The sequence below is a fragment of the Castanea sativa genome, chromosome 9, assembly GCF_040712315.1.
Source record: "Castanea sativa cultivar Marrone di Chiusa Pesio chromosome 9, ASM4071231v1".
NCBI classification, from domain to species: domain Eukaryota; kingdom Viridiplantae; phylum Streptophyta; class Magnoliopsida; order Fagales; family Fagaceae; genus Castanea; species Castanea sativa.
The window spans coordinates 37,055,943-37,079,683 of record NC_134021.1 but is presented as its reverse complement, the minus strand read 5'-3'; the positions used below and the strand labels follow the sequence as shown (position 1 = coordinate 37,079,683).

At 34.5% G+C, this 23,741-nt stretch overlaps 1 protein-coding gene across 1 annotated transcript; it reads left to right on the top strand.

Moving 5' to 3' along the window:
* The first annotated feature begins 16,998 nt into the window (after positions 1–16,998).
* Positions 16,999–22,520, top strand: LOC142611333 (uncharacterized). The gene is made up of 3 exons (XM_075783447.1): positions 16,999–17,542; positions 20,517–20,746; positions 22,008–22,520. Exons 1-3 carry the CDS (start codon positions 17,218–17,220, stop codon positions 22,284–22,286), a joined length of 834 nt encoding a protein of 277 aa, XP_075639562.1. The 5' UTR covers positions 16,999–17,217; the 3' UTR covers positions 22,287–22,520.
* Positions 22,521–23,741: the final 1,221 nt, after the last annotated feature.

The window sequence follows — 23,741 nt, the reverse complement described above, 5'->3', positions numbered from 1 at the left end:
CATAAATTGCAAATAAGCTACTAGAAATAATCAGTACAAGCAATAATATTCTAGCTACATTATTATCTCTTGTTTCTTAACATTTGCAGAATTTCCTAGGAACTACTCTTTTTTTTTCCTTTGAATTTTAAAAAATCACATTTAAACTGGTTGACGGATATGGTTGACCTATTATATCTGTGTACATAATGCGAAAACAAACCAATTACTTTTTCTGAGATGAAAAACCACCAATTTGAATATGATATATACGTTGACTATTCTAACAAGGATGCTTGGGTCTTAGCTTAGATTGTGAATTACCAACTCAGTTTACTTTATAGTTTATATGTGAGAGATTCATAGTTTCTGGAACTTATGGTATTATAATTTCTTTTTAATGCTACTATTGAGTTCTGTACACTGTGCTGGCTGCCATTTTTTTTACTTTTATCAATGATTTTAACTTGGTGATCTGATTTGGACTTTCAGAGAAACATCTTAATTTTTGTTTTGATACAACGAGGCTGCAACATCTATTTTCATAGAGGCCAATTATCCTTCTATGGCACTTATGAATTATGATCACAACGAGCGTAATGTAGAATTTTCTATTATAGTCGTTTGGTCTGCCACATATGATGTTCTGTCTCCAGCAACAATTTTATGCCAAAGATAAAATCTAGGACCACAACTATGTTTGTCACAATTGTAATGAGTGGTGAGAAAAGAAAAAAAGGCTAATGTGAAAGTGATAAGTAATCATTTATAATTTGTCACGTTAGAGTTGTAGCATAAAAAAATGTCTTAAAACCACTCTATGACAAAGCAAATGGATATAAAAGGGTAAAACTGGTTGTAAATTTACTCTTTCACACAAGCACCACTTGTTTGTTAGGGTGAGATGTGAAATTGGGAGTTTGAAAAATGGTTCTATGGCTACCATTGAATTCCCTTTTTTTTTTTTTTTTATACCAATAAAAGGGAGATGGAAACAAACAAGAGTTCACAAAAGGGTTGGATTGTACCAGCACTGGTTTATAGGCACCTAAGTTGCCTTTTTTTTAGCTACAAAACATAAGGAATTTGTTGATATTAGGCCCGTGTGGCTTGAATTGCCAAGCCCAAATTGGGTCACCTTAGTTGACCAAATCCAAATTGTAAAAGGATTGCTCATTTTCTGACTTGGTTAATAACGTGCGCGCGCACACATATGTTGTTATGTGCAGCACTAAATAGAGAATTAGACAATTCCTAAAAACCTAGCAGCAGTAGCATAAGAAGAAGAATAGTGTTTTCTTGTCTTGTGGGTGAGAGAGAATTAGGGTGTACTGGGATTTGGGTTTCTTGAGAGTGTTCTTGTACACTATTATATCTCTCTATTTTTATAGCAAAATTTCTCCGTCATTGCAGTGGAGGTAAGCAGTTTGCTGAACCACGTAAATTCTTGTGTTCTTTATGTGTGCCTGTTATTTAATTTTCGCTTATTTACTGTTATTGATTTGAGTCCTGGGGTGCTATCGGCACAACAAGTGGTATCAGAGCCAGGTTAGGATTCAATCTTTTGAATACAGTAAAGATGTCAAGCACAAAGTATGATGTAGAGAGGTTTTGTGGTAAGGGAAATTTTTCTCTTTGGCGAAGGCAGATGAAGGATCTCCTAATTCAACAAGGAGTTCATAAGGCCTTGCTTGGGAAGGAGAAGAAATCGGAAACGATGAAGGATGTAGAATGGGTAGAGATGGATGAGAAAGCAGCTAGCACTATTCGTCTCAACCTAGTTGATGAGGTCATTCACAACATCCTAGAAGCAAAGACTGCAAAAGAGGTTTGGGAAAAACTAGAAGGTCTTTATATGAGAAAGAATCTGACAAACAAATTGTATGTGAAGAAGCAACTGTATAGTTTGCATATGAAGGAATGTTCAGATTTGTTTGAGCATCTTAACACGTTTAACATGTTGAATACCCAATTGTCAAGTTTTGGGGTGAATTATGAGGATGAAGATAAAGCGTTACTCTTATTAGCGTTGCTTCCTACTTTTTTTGATCATCTAGTGACTACGTTGATGTACGAGAAAGAGACTATAGTACTTGAGGAGGTGACTAGTGCTCTCTTGTCACACATAAAGATGAAGTAAGATGGTGATGGTTCTCAGGGTGATGGACTTATTGTAAAGTATGAGTCAAGCAATGGGGGTAGAAACAGGTCAAGAGGATGGAACTCCAACGAGAATAGATCACAGTCTAAATCACGTGCAAAGAAAGATGTAAAGTGTTTTTATTGTCATAAGAAAGGGCACTACAAGAATCAGTGTAAAGAGTTGAAAGATCATCTAAAGGAGAAGAAGAATGGAAAGAAGCCCATAGAATCAGCTAGTGTTGCTAAAGAAATATCAGATGACAGTGAAGTTGGTGCAGGTTTACTTTTAGTTTTGTCAGGTAACAATGTTTTATTGGAATCTTGGCTTTTAGATTCAGCTTGCTCATATCATATGACTCCAAAGAAATATTGGTTTGACACGTATAAGCCTTACAATGGTGGTACGGTCCAAATGGGAAATGATGCTACATGCCTGGTTATCGGAATTGGTACTGTAAAGATCAAGATGTTTGAAGGAGTTATGAGAGTTCTTAGTAATGTCAGACATGTTCCAGATCTTAGAAAGAATTTAATTTCTTTAGGAGTATTGGATGATTTGGGCTATTCATACTCATCAAAGAGTGGAATCGTGAAGATTACCAAAGGTGCTTTGATGGTGATGAAGGGACAGAAAGCAAACATGCTTTACAGATTGATTGGGAACATAGTTGTAGGAAGAGTTGCAGTCACCTTCGGTGGAGTCCAGCACTAAAGACCCAAATTATGGCATATGCGACTTGGCCATATTGGTGAACGTGGTATGTTAGAGTTGTACAAAAGAAATTTATTGAAGGGAATGAAGACATGCAAGCTAGACTTTTGCAAGTATTGTGTGTATGGGAAGTAGCATAGAGTCAATTTCAAGACAGGCTCTCATACAAGTATTGGTGTTCTTGACTACATTCATTCAGATGTTTAGGGTCCAATATTAGTTTCTTCTCATAGTAGTGCTCAGTATTTCGTCAATTTCATTGATGACTACTCAAGAAAGGTATGGATTTATTTTATGAAGTATAAGTCTGATGTGTTTGGCATATTTAAAAAGTGGAAAGCACAGGTTGAGAATAAGACTGACAAGAAAATAAAATTCCTTAGAACAGGTAATGGACTAGAGTATAGAGATAAAGAATTCATAAGATTTTGTGAAATAGAAGGCATTACTCGTCACTTCACAGTTAAAGGAACTCCACAGCAGAATGGAGTTGCAGAGAGAATGAACGGAACCTTAGCAGAAAGAGCCAGATGCATGAGATTGAATGCAGAGGTGGCTAAGGTGTTCTGGGCAAAGACAGTTAACACAGCAAGCTTCATTATTAATATATTGATCTCCATCATCAGCCATTGATTTCAAGATTCCAGAAGATGTTTGGTCAGGTAGATCAGTTGATTATTCGAGTCTAAAAATCTATGGTTGTCCAGCTTATGTGCATGTACAGAGCGTTCTAAGAAAATGTGTATTTCTTGGTTTTGAAAAAGGTGTTAAAGGCTACAGGTGTTAGGATCCAATCTCAAAGAAAACGGTGACTAGCAAAATTTCATATTTGATGAAGCCTTTATGTTGAAATAGAATGAAGCAGAGACATGTGATGATAGTCCACAGGAGAAATTAACTATTAAGGTGGAATTTGACGAGAATAGTACACCCAGTAATAAGGGTGATGCTGAGATTGATCCACAACAGTAACAAGAAGAGTCTTATTCAATTGCTAAAGGTAGAGAGAAGTAGGTTCACAAAACACCACAGAGATATGGCCTTGAAGACATGATTGGCTTTGCTCTTATAACTAGCAATAGAGATCCATTGTCTCATAGGGATGTAGAAGAGATGGGGTCACTACAGAATAATAAGACTTGGGAATCCTCTAGTATGTTGACAAAGCCAGTTCCAACAAACAAGTTCAAGGGCTACTTGGACTTGGCTAATGTTTGCAGCTTGTGAGCCCTTCAGGGCTAAGGTGGAGGCAATGGAGGAGTTTGCTCGTGTAGCTTGATCAATTCAAGTCAAGGTGGAGATTTGTTGATATTAGGCCTGTGTGGCTTGAATCGCCAAGCCCAAATTTGGTCACCTTAGTTGACCAAATCCAAATTGTAAAAGGATTGCTCCTTTGCCGACTTGGTTAATAACACACGCACACGCACACGCACACGCACACGCACACGCACACGCACACGCACACACACACACACACACACACACACACACATATATATATATATATATATGTTGTTATGTGCGGCATTAAATAGAGAATTAGACAATTCCTAAAAACCTAGCAGTAGTCGCAAAAGAAGAAGAATAGTTTTTTCTTGTCTTGTGGGTGAGAGAGAGTTAGGGTGTATTGGGATTTGGGTTTCTTGAGAGCGTTCTTGTGCACTATTGTATCTCCCTATTTTTATAGTGAAATTTCTTCGTCATCGCCGTGGAGGTAGGTAGTTTGTTGAACCACGTAAATTCTTGTGTTTTTTGTGTGTGCTTGTTATTTAATTTTCGCTTATTTATTGTTATTGATGTGAGTTCTGGGGTGCTATCTGTATAACAAAATTTGAAAGCAAAAAGAGAACTAAGATCATTTTTGTAGAGATGACCATTTTGCACAAGAAAATTCCGATCGGCTAGTCTAGTAATATCTTGCCAATTTGGAGCCCTGCTGGTATTGAAAGCTTTGATCAGTCCTCTGCTATCACTTAGGAACAAAACTTGCTGGAAACCATGGTTTGTTGCAATGAGACTAGCTTCCACCACAGCTTCAAGCAAAACCCCAGTTACTATCCTAGCTAAGTTGCTATTGACACCAAAAAACACACCAACTCCCTGGGAAGTTACAACTTCTTATACATAGGCACTCCTTTTCATCTTTTTGTTTTTGTACTCTACAATTTTTATGATTAGTTGCCATGGCCCTACTGCTGATTAAGCTTCTATAGTTGGTCTTCTTAAGAGCAAGTTGGAGTTTAACTGTCCAGAGAAGGATTCCTTGTACCTGCAAGACAAAGATTGGGCTGTGAGAATTACTTGCATAGGATTAGGAGTTATTCCTTCATGAACCACTTTGTTTCTATGATTCCAAATAGTCCATAGTGTTGTAAAAATGGAATGCAAATAGTCCATAGTAGTTGGTTCCTTAATGTTATGTTTGGTAAGAATCAGACTCAGCCACTGTTGAAGAGTGATATTGTTGAAATCTAATGAATGGATGGCAAGGGTGGAGCCATGCCGGCAAGGGTTAGCAAAAGGACAAGGAAGGAAAAGGTGGGTAGTAGATTCATAAGCTTCATTACAAAAGGGGCATGTGGTAGGAATTGAAATCCCTCTGTGATTTAAGTTGAGAAAGGTAGGCAAACTGTCATGCAACAGTTTCCAAACAAAATTATTTAATTTCAAAGGGACCTTCTTTCCAAACCTTATTCCAAGTTTCCTGGTTTGGTTGAGGATGTCTAGGCATGTTCAAAGATCTATTGCTGAGAAGTTCATAGGCAATTCTAATTTGATATTCCCCATCATTTGAATGTTTCCAAACCAATTTGTCTCAGATTGAATCGTTTTTTGAGATAGGGGTTTGTAGAATATCTCTAGCTTGAGGGTAAGGATATATTGCTCCAACCAGATCAGTTTTCCATGAAGAGGTGTTGTGGTCAATCAAGTCCCCAATAGTGCCAGTAGGCAACCTAGGGTCTTCTAGGTTTAAGGATAAATAGTTAATCCAATTTTTGTTGTGAAGAGGGATATTGAAACCATCTCCAATCCACCATTTTCCTTCTCTCCAAGCTGGATTCTCCTGTTTGATGATATTCTTCCAATACTAAGAGTGGTGGGGCTTGGGTCTGCAATGCTAAATAGAACACCTAGGAAAATATTTGGCTTTGTAAGTCTTAGCTGGGAGGGATTAGGGATTGTGGTTTATTCTCTAATATTTTTTGGCCAACATTACTTGATTCATGTTTTTGAACTTCTTTAAACCCTGCCCTCCATACCTTTTAGGTTGACAAACTTTGTCCCAATTTAAAAGGTGAAATTTCCTCTCACCTTTTTCATGCCCCCACCAAAAAAGACCTGATTATAAAGTCCATTTTGTTACACATGGTGTCAGGCACATTGAAACATGAGAAGACATAAAGGGGCAGGGATTGGAGAATAGAAGATATAAGGGTGGTTCTACCAGCTTGAAATAATAACCTAGCTTTCCACCCTTGAAGTTTAGATTGAAGTTTTTCAACCAAGAATTGGAAATTAGCACATCTATTCCCTCTAAGCTTGAAATTTATACCAAGGTATTTGGTAGGGTTTTGAACCAAATTAACCTAAAGGGCTCTAGCAAGGGATTCCTGATCAGCTGTAGGCATGTTTGGTGAACAATAAAGATCTGATTTGGCCTATTATATGTCTTGAGATTGAGCAATACCATTCCAAGATGAGTTAAATGTTTTTAAGAGACTTGTCATCCTTTTTAAAGAAAAGAAGTGAATCATCAGCAAACAAAAGGTGGGAAAAGGAAAGACCATATCTCCCAACCCTCACACCTTGGATTGTTTTTGATTTTAAGCTTGTATCAAGGAAACTGAGAGAATGTTAGCACACAAAAGGAAAAGATAGAGTGATAAAGGGTCCATCTGTCTTAACCCCTAAGAGGGTTTGAAGGTAGCTGTCAGATTCCCATTCACTAAAAGAGTATAGCTAACAGAAGTGACATGCTCCATTATCCACTTAATCCATTTTGCCTCAATCTTTATAATAGTTTAAACAGCTTTAAGGAATGTCCAATCAACCCTGTCATAAGCTTTACTCATGTCAATCTTAAGAACCCCAAAACTTGATTTCCTCCTTTTCTTCTTCCTAAGAACATCAAGAATCTCATGTGCAATAAGGATGTTATTAGAAATGTTCCTCCCTTTGATGAAGGCATTCTGATAAGGAGTTCTGATGGTGTCCATAAGAGGTTTCAGCCTATTAACTAGGATTTTTTATATGATTTTGTAGATAACATTACAAAGATTAATAGGCCTAAAGTGAGAGACCTCATCAGGGAAGGGGTTTTTTGGAATGAGGGTTATGGAGGTATGATTGAGAGGTTTGAAAAGAGACCCAGAGTACGTGGAAGAAAGCCTGGACGGTATTGATGACATCAGATTTAACTGTGCTCCAGTACTTTTGAAAGAAAAATGCATGAATGCCATCAGGTCCAGGAGCTTTATGAGACCCCAATTGAAAGATAGTTTTTTCAAATTCTGAAGCTGTAATGGGTCTATTGACGAGGTTACATTGGTGATCAGATAGCATAGGAATAGGTAAGGATTGGATCTCCTAAACTATGCTATCAAAGCTTAACTTATTCTTACCCTCAAAACATCTCTTGAAGTGGTCTGTAAGGATGTTCTCAATTTCCCCAAGATTTTCAATGATATTCCCTTGGTTGTCCTTAATTTGAAGGATTTTACTTATGACTTTTCTTTGTCTTACCATAGTTTGAAAGTATTTTTTGTTTCTATCCCCTTGCAAAATCCATTTTGTTCTAGATTTTTGAGCCCACATCAATTCTTCCCTATTCAAAAGGTCCTCTAACTCCTTTTCTAAAAGCTCTTTCCTCCTTAACATCCTCTAGAGAGGTGATGGAGTTCTGGATATGTTGTAGGTGCGCTTGTTTCAATTTTATTGCACTCTCAACTTTCTCAAACACATTTTTATTCCATTCCATAGCTTTTCTTCTAACACTTAAGAGTTTTTTCCTCAGTTGTTCAGCTCTAGAACCTTTGGATTTGAAATCTCAAGCCTGTTGAACCATGTCTCTACAAGTTGAATGGGTAGTCCACATGTGTTTAAATCAAAAAGGCCTTTTCTTAAAGGGGGTTTGGTAGTCAACATCCAAAATGATTGGGTTATGATCTTACCTGATAATGGGAAGGTTTCTAAGGGAGTATAAAGGGTACAAATTAACCCACTCAATAATGGCAAAAGCCCTGTCTAGCCTTTCCATAACAAAATCATTTTCCTCCCTATTATTCATCCAGGTAAACTTTTACCCTAAAGTAGCAAGATCGCACAATTGTGGATCTGTAATCACTTGTTGGAACATATTAGCACTAGCAATACTACCTTGTGTAAAAGAAAATTTTTCATCCCTTGACAAAACTTGGTTGAAATCCCCAATACAAAGCCAGTTGGTTGAAAGAGAGTCATTTGAGATGGTTTGAACAAGTTCAAATGAGGGTGTCAATGCAAAAGTAAGAAGAGCGAGTCGTCCAAGTTGAGGGAATAAAAAAAGGTAGATAAAGACAAAAATAACATTAGTAGAAGTAATTTTTAAAAAATGTCAAGTTGTCAACTAAAGAAGTAATGAAAAATATGACTTCAGATAAAATAGAATTGACAAAAAAAATACATATGGTCAACCCTAACTAATTTGTTGTGGATTGTTGTTAAAAGGCCAAGTTATCTGAAAAATAAATTTGTTGACTTATAGGTCATATACAACCATTACCTAGACAAGAGGTAAAGACCTTACCATCCAACCTTGAACTCGAGAAAAGCTCAAGATATCATGCAGAGTTGACATTTCTAGTGTATGTATTATTTTTGTTTGTTAGAGTACCATGGTAAGCATTTGAAGGAATTTGTAATTTGCTCATTCAGCCAAATTGCATCCTCTCTTCACAAGTCTTCTGCTCTTTAATTACACCTATAAGAGCATCTGCACTAGTGGGTGCACAATTTTCCATCTATTTTACAATACAAGTTTACTTTTTATATTTTACACAACCAATTTACAAAAGCACTGGCATTAGATTATTCATAATACACCATCTTTTATTTAAATAATACTTTTGTAGTGGTACACTCATGGTTGCTCCAGAAGCTTATAAACCATGAGTGAGAGGGACTTCTAACCGATGTGGGACTTGGTGTCAAGCCCTTGGTCGAGGTGAAAATCCTACCTGCACTCGGGGACGAGGACAAAACCGTGAGGGACTGGCTCCCCAAAGCGGACAATAACCGATTAATTGGGGAAGTGACCTCACATTAAAAGGGCCCTTTTAATGTGAGGATACTTCCCCAATTAATCGGAATTATCCGCTTTGGGGAGCCAGTCCCTCACGGTTTATTTCTCAAGCGACGAGGGAGCATACGGATCTTCACCCTCTGGGGGCTTTACACCACAGTCCCACATCGGCAAGAATTCCCTCCCACTCATGGTTTATAAGCTTCTGGAGCGACCATGAGTGTACCACTACAACTTTCTCACATTTTTTCTTCTTATTATTTCACTTACCTAGGGGCCACCACTTTACCCCACACACACTCCACCTGAACACACACACACGCACACTCTCTCTCTCTTTCTCCTTCTTCCTTCCTTCTTCTCTTGCTTTCTTCCTCTGTGTTTTTTCCTTCTTTGGCATCTTCTTTTTCCTTTCTTCTTCTTCTTTTTCTTTTTATTTCGCTGTTCTTTCTTTCTTCTTATTCTTTTTCATTTCTTAAAAAAAAAATTATTTCTCTTTCTCCCACCGTCTCTCTCTATCAAACCGGTGCTCTCTTCAAATCTGGAAAAAAAAAATTTCTCTCTCACACTTTCTCTCACATGGCGGCGGCAAGCATTCCATGGTGGCAATGGCTTGGGTTTTGGGTTGATTTGTATTTTGCCAAATGGGTTTTTTGGTGTTTTATTTTGAGTTTATTTTGTTTTGAGTTAATTTTAAGTTGGGTTTGTGATGACTTTTCATTAATTTTGGGTTGATTGTATTTGGATTAAATTGATGTTGTAATGGGTTGGCTGTGGTGGTGTTGTTTGAATCAGGATTGTTTAATTTTGGGTTGATTATGGTTGTCTTCTTTTTCTTCTTCTTGATATTGAAGAGAGGGTGAGAGAGAGTTTGACAAGGCAAGGGAGAGGAAAGAGAAAAAAGAAATCATATACAAAGCTACGGTAACGTACATATATGCACAGGTATTGTAGTGATTTTGCATATATGCAAAGTTTTACGAGCACTGATGCATGTCTATTTGATACTATATTGTGCAAATTTTTGCACATTTTATATTTTGTACCTACTGGTGTAGATGCTCTAAATTGTGATGGAAAATGGGTTTAGTTGAGATTAGATAAAAAGTTTCTCCGACAAAAATTTATTAAACAAAAAATGGCAAGGATTTCTTTTAGTGGACCCAAATTTGGCATTTGCTATTTTTGTTCTCATGGTTTGAAGTTACTTCTGGCTTGAAAGTTTTAGAGAAATCTGAGCTATGGAAATGTGCTTGATTTGGAGGTGTTGGCAAATGTTTTGTGGTGTGCAAACAATGTCTTTATTTATGAGCTTATAAAAAAAAACGTCTTTATTTATGAAATACTTATTTTCAATTAAAGACTTATATTGTTTTTTAAAAGGACATTGCTATTCAGTTTCTTTTATCTTGAATTGGTCCTACCATTTCCTTTTGAATTTTCTTGCAACAATATTGAATCAAGATTCGTTAACAATCATATATATAATCCCATAGAAGGATCAAACCTAATGGTTTCTTGACATGTAAATGAAAAAGTGAAGGAAACAAGATAAATGAATAGAAGATTGTTGAAATTCTTCAAATTCTCGGTGGGTAACTTTTAAAGGTTTGGTTAACATGGCTGGTTTTTAAATAAAATATATCTGTCCATTATGGAGCATTTGGAATGAGAAAATCTTTGAACGGTGATTTGCAAAGAAGGAAAAGTGAGACCTCTTTCTCATAATATGCAGGATTCATAGAGATGTCTCATAAAACAGTTTTATAAAATAATTTTTCAATTTGACATTTGGATATGAGTTAAAATTATGGCTAATATACTATTTTTTATCCCTAAACTTTGTATAAATTTTGTATTCATCCCTAAAGTTAAAAAAAAAAAAAATTGTCACAAAACTTTTTTAAGAGATTTTTTCAATAATTTAGGAACAATAAGGACGAAAATAGATTTTTTTTCAACAATAGTTTAGAGATGAAATAATAAATTTTATAATTGAAAATTAATAAGTGTTATATTTTCAATAATTTAGAGATAAAAAATGAACTGTAAAGGATGAAAACGAAATTAAAATAATATTTTAGCCTAAAATTATTAATAAATTCATACAATATTTGGGTTTTTGGGGGGGGGGGGGGGGGGAATACTTTTAAAAAATTATAAAGGGAAAATTATTAATAAATTTTCCAATGGATCCCCAACCTAGAGAACATGCAGGATATAAAAGGAAAATTCAACTCCCTCTCAGTGGCTATTATGTTGCCCTATGTTTGGTTGTTTGAACCCAACTTCCCAAACTGCCTTCTCAAGAAAAAAAAGAATCCCAAACTGAGCCCAAGTGTGGGATCCGAGCTTATACTCTTTCCATGGATTTCAGGCAGGGTTATGGCTTCTTGGTCCCGTTCATCATTGGTGAGAACTCTTAGAAAACAACCTCCGAATCCCCCCCCCCCCCCCCCCTCCTTTTCAAGAGATGACCATTGTCTAGTCGAGGGAATCATACCCCTCAAGGATATTCTCCAATAGTAATTCTCAATTTGAGTCAAATTTTGTATGGGTTTATTTATTTCACATAGATCTTGAAAATCTTGAAAAATTGGATATGTTTTTTACTAGCATCACTTAAGGAGGCTGAATCATTTTCATCACTTATCCTTCAATAAAGCATCAACTATTTCTTATTCTACTTTCGAGGAAGGTTGGATTATTTGGGATTAAGTTTAAGCCTTTTTTATATATTAAAATCTTATTGTTATTTAAAAGTACATTGTGATTCAATTTCTTTATCACTTCAATAAAATTGGGCTAGTCCTACTATTTTATCTTGAATTTTCTTGCAACATTGTTGAATGAAGATTCATCAATAATCACATAATCATAATGAAGGATTGAATGTAATTGGTACTTTGACATATAAATGAAAAGTGAAAGGGAAAAAGATAATTTAACTGAAGATTGTTGAAATTCTTCAAATTTTCGATGGGCCATTTTTAAAGATTAGTTAAGATTTCGGAATCAACAATATGTATTATATATATAAAAGAAGGGACCTCACGTGGGAGAGTATGAAGGTCTGCCATGTGACACTTTGTATGAGTAGTATTTCATTTAGTCTTTCAGACTTTTACCCCACTTCAGAGAGAGAGAGAGAGAGAGAGAGAGAGAGAGAGAGAGAGAGAGAGAGAGAGAGAGAGAGAGAGAGAGAGAGAGAGAGAGAGAGAGTGTGTGTGTGTGTGTGTGTGTGTGTGTGTGTGTGTGTGTGTGTGTGTGTGAAGAAGAGTATGAAATTAACTTTAGTTTTAGGTGCATATAAATCTCTCACCAAAATTGTCAAAACTTGCTACAATGCTTTAGCGACATTCAGGGTTTCCAAAAGGGATGTTTAGGGAAGACATAGAACCTTTATATGTGTTTATTTATATTTTTGAAAAGTGTTTGATCTTAGTAAGTAATTGAGGTACTCAGATATATGTAAAATTAAACTTAAGATATGATATAGTATAATTTTATATTTTTCTATTCAATTGTTTTTATATTTTTAATCTCTTGACATGTATATTAAAGTTTTGCAAATTAAAAATAATGAACTTTAAATCTTAGATGTTCAGCCCTCAAAAGTTCATGTTTTTTCTTTAAAAAGAAAATAATAAGTGTAAGGACACATTTGTTCCTGAAGACCAAAAGAAAGGTCAATGGCCTAAAGAGCTCAAATTAATGAATTTGTAGAGAATGAGCTTAAAATTGAACTTTCAATGAGTTAGGTGCATAATGATCACAGTAAGTTAGTTGCTATTGTAAAGCATGAAACAAACAGTTTGAGCAAGGAAAATCCTCCTCGGCAAAGTCCGAGGAAGGTTGTTCTTATATATTTCTCTTAAAGTTAACCACAATTACAATTCTTGAGAGTACAGTAAATTTTCTACAGATTATCTGATTTCTTTTTTGTAATGGGATTTTCCTTCTTTATATTCCCCTTCCTTACTTCATCTCAGCCCTCCACGTATAGATCAGATTGCCGACTTTGACACTTGTCCCATCAGCACCTTCCTGAAATCTTTGTGGGCAACTGTAAGGCTGGAGGTCACTGTTCAGGCATCACCTCCACATTAATGCGGCCAGGGGGTTAGATGCAGAGCATTCAATGCAGTGGCAGCAGCTTTCTCCTCAGATATTTCTCAACTCTTTTTGTCTTATCCTCACTTGATGTTTATCCTTACCAGGATGATCGTTTGTTGCCTTATTCTCGACAAAAGGTCAGACGTATGACCTCTACTCTGCTTGACCGAGAAGGTACTTCTCCTCGGACAATATTTCCAATTCCTCATGACCAAACTCCTTCCATGGGCCATTATTCTGTATGCCCACGTCATTATTACCTGTCCTCAGACTACTTAAGGCCCTCTGACACGGCTCACGGCTCAATACCCATGTCTGGACCCTTTATCCCTACAATAAGAATTTTTATATTGAAAAGGTCAAATGCAAGAACCAAATATAGAAATATAATTATTATAAAATTACTAATACATATAATCCATATATAACACTTATATATGGATATATTTTATTACAATATTTTTCTTCATTATTTTAGTGACATATAATACATAATTGAAATTAATTTTTCAAACATTATAACGCATATGGATATTATAAAATAACTAATAATGAACATGCGCATCCAGCGGAACATCCACTAGTTGGTCTTAAATGGAAAAAACTATTATGTGTTATAAAATAAAGAAATATAAAGATAAGCAAATGGAAATATGAGAGTAAGATTATATATGAATTATTTCTTTTCTAGTGGTCTTCCACCGCATCATATTATCCGTAACATTGAATACATATATCTCTCTCTTTTGTTCCGTCTCTCATTATTTCACCGTTGCTATCTCTATCTTACAATGCTTCTTGAAGTTCCTATTTATTGAAGAAAAGGGGAGGGACAAAGCATTAATTGAATTGCTCTTGCTACCCTATGGAATTAGGGTGGGTGGAGTGGCCCATGAGAATGAATAAATGAGAGATATATTTAACATCATGGTTGTAGTGATAATTTTTTAAGTAAAATGTATTTGTCTATCATAGAGCATTTGTAACGAGACTCTTTGAAATGGTGATTTGGCTTAAACGATATCTCGTGAGACGGTCCTATGAAACCCACATACATTGTGGGACAGATATAAAACGGTTTTATAAAATAATTTTCCAATTTGGCATGGGATATGTGTTAAATTAATAAATAATGTTTTCTTCTAAAACTAATAATAAATTCATCTAATATTTGGGTTTTGCTGGGGGGAGAGAAAAAACTTTTAACAATTAAAAAGACAGTATAATTATCTTATAAAAAGGGAAAAAAAAGACAATATAATTATGAAGTGCTCTCGAAATTCGGTGATGTGGTCTAGGAAGTCAATATCGTACCGTATCAATCGTACTAGAGAAATATATTGTACTGGCCATTAAATTGGTATCGATAATCCTCTAAAATGTACAAAAAAATATACCATGTTGTACTAGGCATATTTTGAGTGTTTTAGCTGATTTTGACATTTCGGCTGGTACAGTAAAAAAAAATTAAAAATGTTAAAATATTGATTTAAAAAAATGTTATTTAACTAATATATATATATATATATATATATATATATATGAGCTAATATTTAGGCTTATAAAATATATGATTTTTTAATATAAAATTATAATAGTAATTCCAAAACTAAACACCAATATCAACTAGTATTGAAATATTTCACTACATTGGCTAAACTAAAATGGCTTCTGGTACGAAATTGACTTTCTTGGATGTGGCACTCTTTTTTCTCTCATTTACAATAGATCCCACTAATAAAATTCATACTGAGGTTCACTATAAATGTGAGATGATGGAGTATCACATCACCATACATGAGACTATCAAAGTAGTGCTAGGTACACACGTTACACACCCATTACCATATCCAATTCTTTAGAGCATCTCCAATGGACTAGCCAATGTCATTTTTTGAGAGCAAACCCAAAATATCAGCTCCAACAGCCTTTCTAAAATGTAGACTTTTTCAATTTTTTTTTAGAGTGACTACAGCAGCTCTCTTGAAGAAGAGAGCACTATAGCAACTCCAAACTATTTTTCTCACTTAAAATAATTCACACTTGAATAAATCCAAATAAAAAATTTAGTGCGGTAAATTAAAATTTCAGCATTTATCTCAACCTCAACGGCTATAAAGACACCAAAACATAATCAGTAATCAAATCACAGAACATGATCATTCTCATAAAACTAATGAAAACAGAACAAATTAAAAAATAAAAAAGTTCTAACCCACAATATCTGGAAAAGGACAGAGGACAAAGACTATTTCTCTCTCCCGTGGGGGAGCATAGTGGTGATTTCCCCTCTTTGTGATGTGAAGATGAATGACATATTTTTGTGTTTTTAGTCCAAGTGATAGAGGTAGAAAATGAAAAGCAAAAATGAAGATAAAGAGAAGTGGGGATACATGTGTGGTGGAGAAAAAACAAGAGAAAAAGAAAAGCAAAAGAAGAAACGTATGGATGGAAAAAATGAAGAGAAAAGGGAAAATTAAATAAAGAAATAGAAAATTGAAATTGAGAAATGCTACCACAATATTTTCACAATAAATCTTAAGCAATAAGATGGTGTTGGCTATTATTGTTGAGAAAAAAAATAGTTTTAGTAGTGAGTTTAAATTAGAACTAGTAATAACTTACCACATAAGATTTGTTGTAAAATTATTGTGAAAATGTTATAAACACTAGTGGCTCCACATAAGAGTTTAGGTGGTCACAGGACCACCCTGGCCCTGAAAAAATTATAATTATTATGTATAAATTTAAAAAATTTATGATTTTTTTATCCTTAAAAAAATCTATGACAACCCTAAATATTTTTTAGGCTCACTATAATTAAACTTTAAACAAAATTTGGCAACAAATTGGGTTGTAGATTAGGCTACATCTCCATTCAAAATTTTTTAAAATTGGATGTGAGTTTTAACAAATTCAACATTTAATTACATTTTTTCTTATATCCTCCATACTTGCAAAATTTTAACAAGATCATGATCAATAACTATGTTTTCAACCAAATGTTTAAGTTTTGAGTTTTTGTAATCTAAAATTATATATAAAAAAAAGTTTATGGATCGAGTAGTAAATAACATCTAATTGACATAAAATTAGACTTGTGTTTTAAGAATATCAAGAACATGCAATTTAATGGTTAAATTTTCAAAATATGTAGCAATCTTAATTTGTTTAGTGAGACTTGTAATCTTAGGCTACAACTAAGTTTGCAAAAAAATATTGTCCTTAAACTTTGGTCTCTTTTACAATATACTAGGTTCTTACAATAAATAAGAAAGTCCAAGAAAATTTTATTTAACTAAAATTTTGAAAGAAACATAACTTGCAACATTGATGATGTGACTATCATGTAACAATTTCAAAGTAAACAAATTCGTAAAAAGAAATTGTAAGACTTTATGCATGTCTCTGTGTGTTTTTTTTTTTGTCGTCAATATATAAAATTCTCTTTTTATTATATTTTGTATAATTTAAATTTCTTAATAACCATCCTCAAAAAAATTCCTACAGCCACCACTGGTTGTAAACATTTTTCATTAAAATTAGATGGTTTTACAACTCACTCTAACTTACTCTACAAGACTTGTTAAAAAAAAATACCACCAAAAGTTTTAAATATTAAAATAAATAAAATTTAAGTAGAATTGAGTAAATACAAAGAGTTCGTTGAAAAATATTTTTTAAAAAGTACGTAAATAAATAAATAAATAAGTAAATATAATTATACACTCCCTTTAAACAGTACTAAAATTTAAGGAGACAGAAAAAGAATGGTCAACTTTTGATTAAATCTTCTATACTCGGAGAGCACACCTAAAAGCACTGAGATCAAATCATGAGTTGACAGCCACGCAATTGTGTGTGGAAATAGTTTTGTTCCTAGGATTACTCTATACCTCTCATACATTGCATCTATATTGAAATATTTTAAAAGCTACTTTTTTTTGTTTTTTTTTTTTAAATCCAAAACAGAGTCAGAGAAATAGCGATGGAGTCATGGGGAGAGCTAGAGGGAAAAGTGGTGATGGTAACTGGGGCTTCCTCAGGCCTTGGTCTTGAATTCTGTCTCGACCTTGCAAAAGCTGGCTGCAAGATCATTGCCGCCGCTCGACGCGTCGACAGACTCCAATCACTCTGTCACCAAATCAACTCTTCTTCTTCTTCTTCTTCTTCTTCTTCTTCTAGCTCCCCTCGAGCTGTGGCTGTGGAGCTCGACTTGACCGCTGATGGACCCACCATCGAGAAGTCCATAAAGAAAGCTTGGGATGTGTTTGGCCACATCCATGCCTTGGTCAACAACGCCGGACTTAGAGGTTTGGAATTAAATACTAGCTTCTTCTTCTTCTTTTTATTTATTTTATTTTATAGGGAAGTGTTGACGAATGACTGACTTAAGGGCTTTGAAACTATTTTTAAAATTATTTTAGGGAAAAATGAGCATGACCCTTATTTTTATTTATATAATTTTATTAATCATTAGGCCAAGACCCCATTTAGTTTTAAGTGCAGGGAGATTAAACCCGATATCTTATTTGACCATAAGATACTTTACTAGTTGAGTTAATCAAGAGTTAATCGAAACACACGTAAGTAAGCTATACCTATACTTGCTTTATGTAATAGTTTAGTGTAATAAACTCAACAATTAATCTTATTAGTTATTTTAACTACAATTGTTTTAAGGTGTAGGGGGATTGAAACTGATATTTTTTTCGATAATTAAAGATTTTACTAGTTAATTTAACTGAAACTCACGTAAGTAAGCTATACCTATACTTGCTTTATGTGATAGTTTAGTGTAATAAACTCAACAATTTATCTTATTTTAACTACAATTTCACAATAAAATTTAGGTGGCAGGTTGTTAATCATAAGTAAAAAAGTTATGTCAATGATGAAGCCAAATCAAAATCTATTGCAACTTGTCACCTAGGTATTGTTGTGAAAACTGAATAGTACTTTTAGTATCAAAATGTCATATGCGATTCCAATATTCTAAAGACACGTCTAATTTTATAACATGCTAAGGTGTCAAGTTGTGATGGGTGCATAATAAAATAGTATTACTTGACAATTGACACCTCAACGTGCTATGAAATTGGGTGTGTCTATACACTTATTGATATGATTCACATGGAAGAATTTGTGTCTAGATAAGTTCTAACTAGAATTGATGTGAATTTGCATTTAAAAATAATAATAATAATAAGGCGAATTGAAACAATTTAAAAGGTCTATGGTTTTAATTGGAACTTTTTAAAATCTAGGTGTAATTTGAAACCAATCAAAATTTAGGGAGAATTGTGTAATTTTCCCTTTGTTAAATTTCATTTTTAATTCTGTTTGTTGTGTGTTTCCTGAGAATTGACTGAAGGAAAATTAAGGTTTGGATTTGGTAATTTGTAGTTTTGTACTGATACGAAGAAAACTAAAAAAGAAATCAATCCCTTTAATTTCTCTTGCCCTAATATGGTTAATTTGGTTTTGTGAGTGTTTGATTGGGTGATAAATAAATAAGTGTGAAGTGTTTGATTCTCCAGTTTCCCACTGTTATGCTTCAAACGGTTTGCCTGTCATATTTGGTTGGCACTAGATAGAGTAAATTCTAGTTATTTTTTATTTTTGATAAACTGCAATGTTCATAGAAATTAAACAAAGTACAACTAAGAAAATCTACCAACAGGTGGAGGCGAGAGCTCCTGGTAGATTGTCTTTATTAAAGCAAAATGATTTTTCGGTGTTAAGGGAAAACTTTGCAGCTGCACGAGCAGCCATATTGCAATCCCTTTTAACCCTACTAAAAAACAACCTAAGAAACTAGACTTAAGGCTTAAAATACTGCTAATGATGTTAACAATAGACCAGTCAGGGATGACATTCTCTGAGGAAAGAGGATCAAAACAAATTTCGGCATCTCCCTCGATGATGATGTGGTTCCAATCTTCTTCATGTGCGAGTTGGGCAGCCCAGAGAATGGCAGAAGCTTTGGCTACAATTGGAGAGCTGAAGGTATGGATTTTGGACCAGATTTTGATGATGTCCCCCGTATTGTCTCTAGCCACTACAGCTAAAGCAGAAGATGAACTAGAGAGTGCTGCATCAACATTCAACTTGATCCAAAGATAGGGTGGAGCTTCCCATTTGGCTGGGGGAGGGGCCGAGTTGGGAGAGGCATCTTCCTTTGTGAACAAAGCTGAATAATCATTCAACTTATGTCTTACCTGCTTAAAGGATTTTTCTATCTTGATTTCTGCATATTGGTTATGTGGACGGGATTGATGCAATTTAATGCCCTTGGGAGTAACTTAGTAAGGTGTGCTTAGAGATATAAATATGATAATTCAACTTCAATTGATTGTGTGGATTTTTATAAACCAATTAATCTTTACGTGTCCAAATTTTGGACTCCTTTATTGAGAGGATTAAGATTATAGAAACTTTGATGATATTCTCGAGTTGTTATGCACAAGAAATATAATTAGGACTGCCCAGCAAAATCCACCACCCTTTCAAGTGACAGATGGACTCCACTCTTGAGTCTCCCTAGGAACCCACCCTCATGTGAGCTCGCATGTGAACATATTTGTGAATATATATATAGACACACACACACTAACATGAGTGCTCATAGTTTTTCCAGTACTTGACTATTCTCTAAGGGATGTGCACACACAAGGTAATAATTATAGGGTAGAATCCCTTGGAAGTAGCCCCAAAATGCTAGTTACAAGTTTTGAGATCTTATAGGTCTGTGACTTTTTACTTCTAACATTCTATTCTTTAAACACTTTATACATCATTTTCACACTTGACTACATTGTCTTGTTCATATATGTAAACTTTGCACATACACATATTGTGGACACAGGTATGTAAAAGGATGATATCCATACATGGACAAGTGTGCTTAGATGACTGTGGATCATCCACGGTTGATTATTTAAGAAATATATCTTTTGAGTTTTCATTCTTGTATTGACAAGATCAGTTCTAACTCAACTGACACCTTCACTCCTTTTAAGTGCTAGGTGGAAGGTGAGGTCATAGGTTTAAGACCCATTGGATATGAGTAACTTGCCAATTTATTTATTTTTTTAAAAAAGAATGAGTGTGCTTCTTGGAATTTTTATGTTTCTATTTTTAACATTTGCTTCTTCATCTTTATTATAATTCTATGAGCTTTTAAAAATGTTCAGGTACCAGGATGCGTATCTGGCTGTTTTTGTTACTAAATTGTTGAAGGTTATTGTTGATAAATATTTCTAACTCTTATGCGGTGTACATTAGGTAATGTGAGTTCTCCATTAGAATTGTCTGAGGAGGAATGGAATCATGTTATCAAAACAAACTTAACAGGAAACTGGTTGGTGTCAAAATACATTGGCATACACATGCGTGATGCGGGGAGGGGAGGATCAATTATAAACATATCTTCAGTTGCTGGTCTCGACCGTGGGCAATTGCCTGGTTCTGCTGCCTATGCTGCTTCAAAGGCAGGCCTAAACACCTTGACAAAGGTAACGTCAATTGCCATGCAACTCTTCCAAAATTTAGGGTTAATACCATTGTCATGTTTTGTAATTGTTTGAAAACAAAATAATTTCTATAAGATGAAAAATCGTAATATCTTCATAGAAAAATGCACTGCAGAGATTAAAAAAAAAAAAACTCACGCTAAACAAAAATATATTTACTTCAATTGATTCAACAATAGGTAAACAGATAGAATTTACTTCTTTTGATTCTTTTGTATTTGATCTGTACACCCTATATACTCCCTGTATACCTGGGTGTCTATTTTTTTATATCAATAAATCTCTATTACTTATTAAAAAATTTACTTCTTTTGATTCAAGAAAAGGTTTAGTACATTTCCTATAAAAAAAAATTAAAATAAAAGATGAAATATTACATCACCTTAAGATTTTTATTTTATTTTATATTTTTCCAATTGAGAGGAAAAAGAAAATTCCAAGAGAAACACCTAAAGAATAGACACACAAATGAAGACCGGAGATTCACTTCAGGTCAGACATTTTCAAGTACATGTCCTAAATATTCTCTTGTTGGCCCCCATTGAAACTGAGTACCAAAACATATATCCCATCCCCAAACAGAATCATATTGCATTTTATGAAATTGGGACAGGCTTATTATGTTTGCTGACTGTTTGCCTATATGTGTGTTTCTTTTTCTTTCCTTACTTTTTATTTTAGTAACTTTTGGTCTGATGGCCTGTACTTCATGAGTCGTCGTCCTTGGCCACTGTGCTATCACTTTGATTGTCTTTTTAAACTAGGATGCTACCTTTTTCTATAACTATGTGATGAACACATCATAAATTAAATATTAAAGGAACAGCCCTGAACTTATTTATAGATAGGAGCCAGGCTCTTTTTAAGTCTTTACCCATAGTAAGAGTCTGTTTGGGATTCGCTTATTTTGCTGAAACTGAAATTTTTTAGCTGAAAGTATGGTAAATAAAGGTAAAAGTTAGCTGAAATAGTATAGTAAGACTCATGAATAATATCAAAAAAGTGCAGTGGGGCCCATGAATGGTACCAAAAATAAGTAATATAGTAAAATAAACTGGCTTTTTAAGCTAGAGCCAAACGCACGCTAAATGTATCCTTATCATACTATTGGTCTTTTTTTGCTGTTTTTGTCCCTCTTGCTTTTTTATAATTGTGCTGCATAATATGTATGCATGTCAGCATGTGTGTGTGTGTGTGTTGATTTTGTTCTTCTTGTATATAATGTTATTTCTACTTATGATAGGTCATGGCATTGGAATTGGGTGTATATAAAATTAGAGTGAATTCTATATCACCTGGCATTTTCAAATCTGAGATTACCCAGCGTCTCTTGCAAAAAGAATGGCTGCATAACGTGACAAAGAAAATTATCCCTTTAAGAGAATATGGCACTACAGATCCAGCATTGACATCACTTGTTCGATACTTGGTACATGAATCTTCTGAATATGTTTCGGGCAACATTTTCATTGTTGATTCTGGTGCAACCATACCAGGTGTTCCTATTTACTCTTCCCTTTGAAAGCCATGTTGTGTGTAGCGAGATATAACTGTCTTATCAAGACAAGTGTAAATATTCTTGCTGCAAATTTTGTTTCTTATCCTTCATAGAATTTCCAATAACTACTTCATTGCCTTTTGAAGATTGCAACTAAACAGGTTGGCAGGTATATGTGAAATATTCATAGTTTCAGGAAGACTGGAACTTATGGATTATTTTGTTCCTTTTTAATCCTACTATTGAGTGTTCTGTGCATTGTGATGCCTGTCATTTTTACTTATGTCTATGAATTTAACAATGATCATAAGCTTAGCAACATAGATTCAAACTGGTCCTAAAATTGCGTTGTCCTTGAAAAGTTCTCTTGTTGATGTACAAGTTTCAAGAAGCTCAAGAGGATTGAAATCTGATTTCATCTTTAAACAAGACCCTTAGCAGCTGAATTTTATTGCTGCCTAGTGTAAGCCAATTTTCAATGAGGCCAATTTTCCATCTATGGCAATCATGAATTATGATCACAATGAGAGCTAGAATTTTCTGTTCTAGTCGTTTTGTTTGCTATATAGGCTGTTCTGTCTAAAACCTTAAACCTGCAACAATCTTAGGGATCCTAAGCAAATGGATGTTAAAGAGGGAAAAAGCAGCTGTAAATTCAGCAACCTTTTTCCTGCAGCAGTGTTGTGAAATTAAGAATTTGAAGATAAATCTGTTCTTACCATTTAATTTCCCTGGGGTGTTGAGAGTCTGAGATTGAGATTGGTTTTGTAGCAATAATTTGAATCACTTGATCACTTCTTTGTGCGAATGAGTGTGGGTTGCGGGTGCCTGCCTGTATTTCTGCATAGACCAAAATACTTTTTTTATACCTTCAGAAATAGTTATTGTTTTGATGTTTTGATCCATATCCAACATTCCAACCCTTAACTGGCCGAGAGCTCAAGACTTGCTTCTTCTTCTTCTTTTTTCAACTTTCTATGGACACAACTTTTATCCACGACATTTTTCACAATTTACTAACATGACAAATTGTTAGTGGTGTACAATCAGCTTTGCATAGGTTGACGGACTCAACACTAACATCATTTTTATTTCCACCATTTATGACATTTCACTTCAACAAGTTGGGGCAACAGTTGTGTCCCTAAATTTATCATTTAAGAAAAAAAATCAATAGTTACAATAATGGAATTAGGGAATTCAAAACTTGTATTGAAGAACAAGCAATAACCTTGAGTTACACGGCCATTAAAGACCTTATTGTCCAGCCTTGAACTCAAGAAAAGCTCAAGATATGAAAGAGTTGACATTTCGTGGACAATGTACCAGATCTAGTTGACAGTTTTAGCGTATGTATTATTTGTTTGTCAGAGGATTTGAAGGAATCTGTAATTTGCTCATTTAGCCAAATTGCATCATCTCCTCACAAGTCTCCTGCTATTCAGTTACACTTACAAATTGTAATGGAAAATGGTTTTT

What these genes read in the sequence shown, in the direction of transcription:
- LOC142611333 (XM_075783447.1), top strand. Translation starts at nt 17,218, where the DNA reads ATGGAGTCATGGGGAGAGCTAGAGGGAAAAGTGGTGATGGTAACTGGG. An exon ending in CAACAACGCCGGACTTAGAG is followed by an intron (nt 17,543 to 20,516) that starts GTTTGGAATTAA and finishes GGTGTACATTAG; the next exon opens with GTAATGTGAGTTCTCCATTA. An exon ending in GCCTAAACACCTTGACAAAG is followed by an intron (nt 20,747 to 22,007) that starts GTAACGTCAATT and finishes TACTTATGATAG; the next exon opens with GTCATGGCATTGGAATTGGG.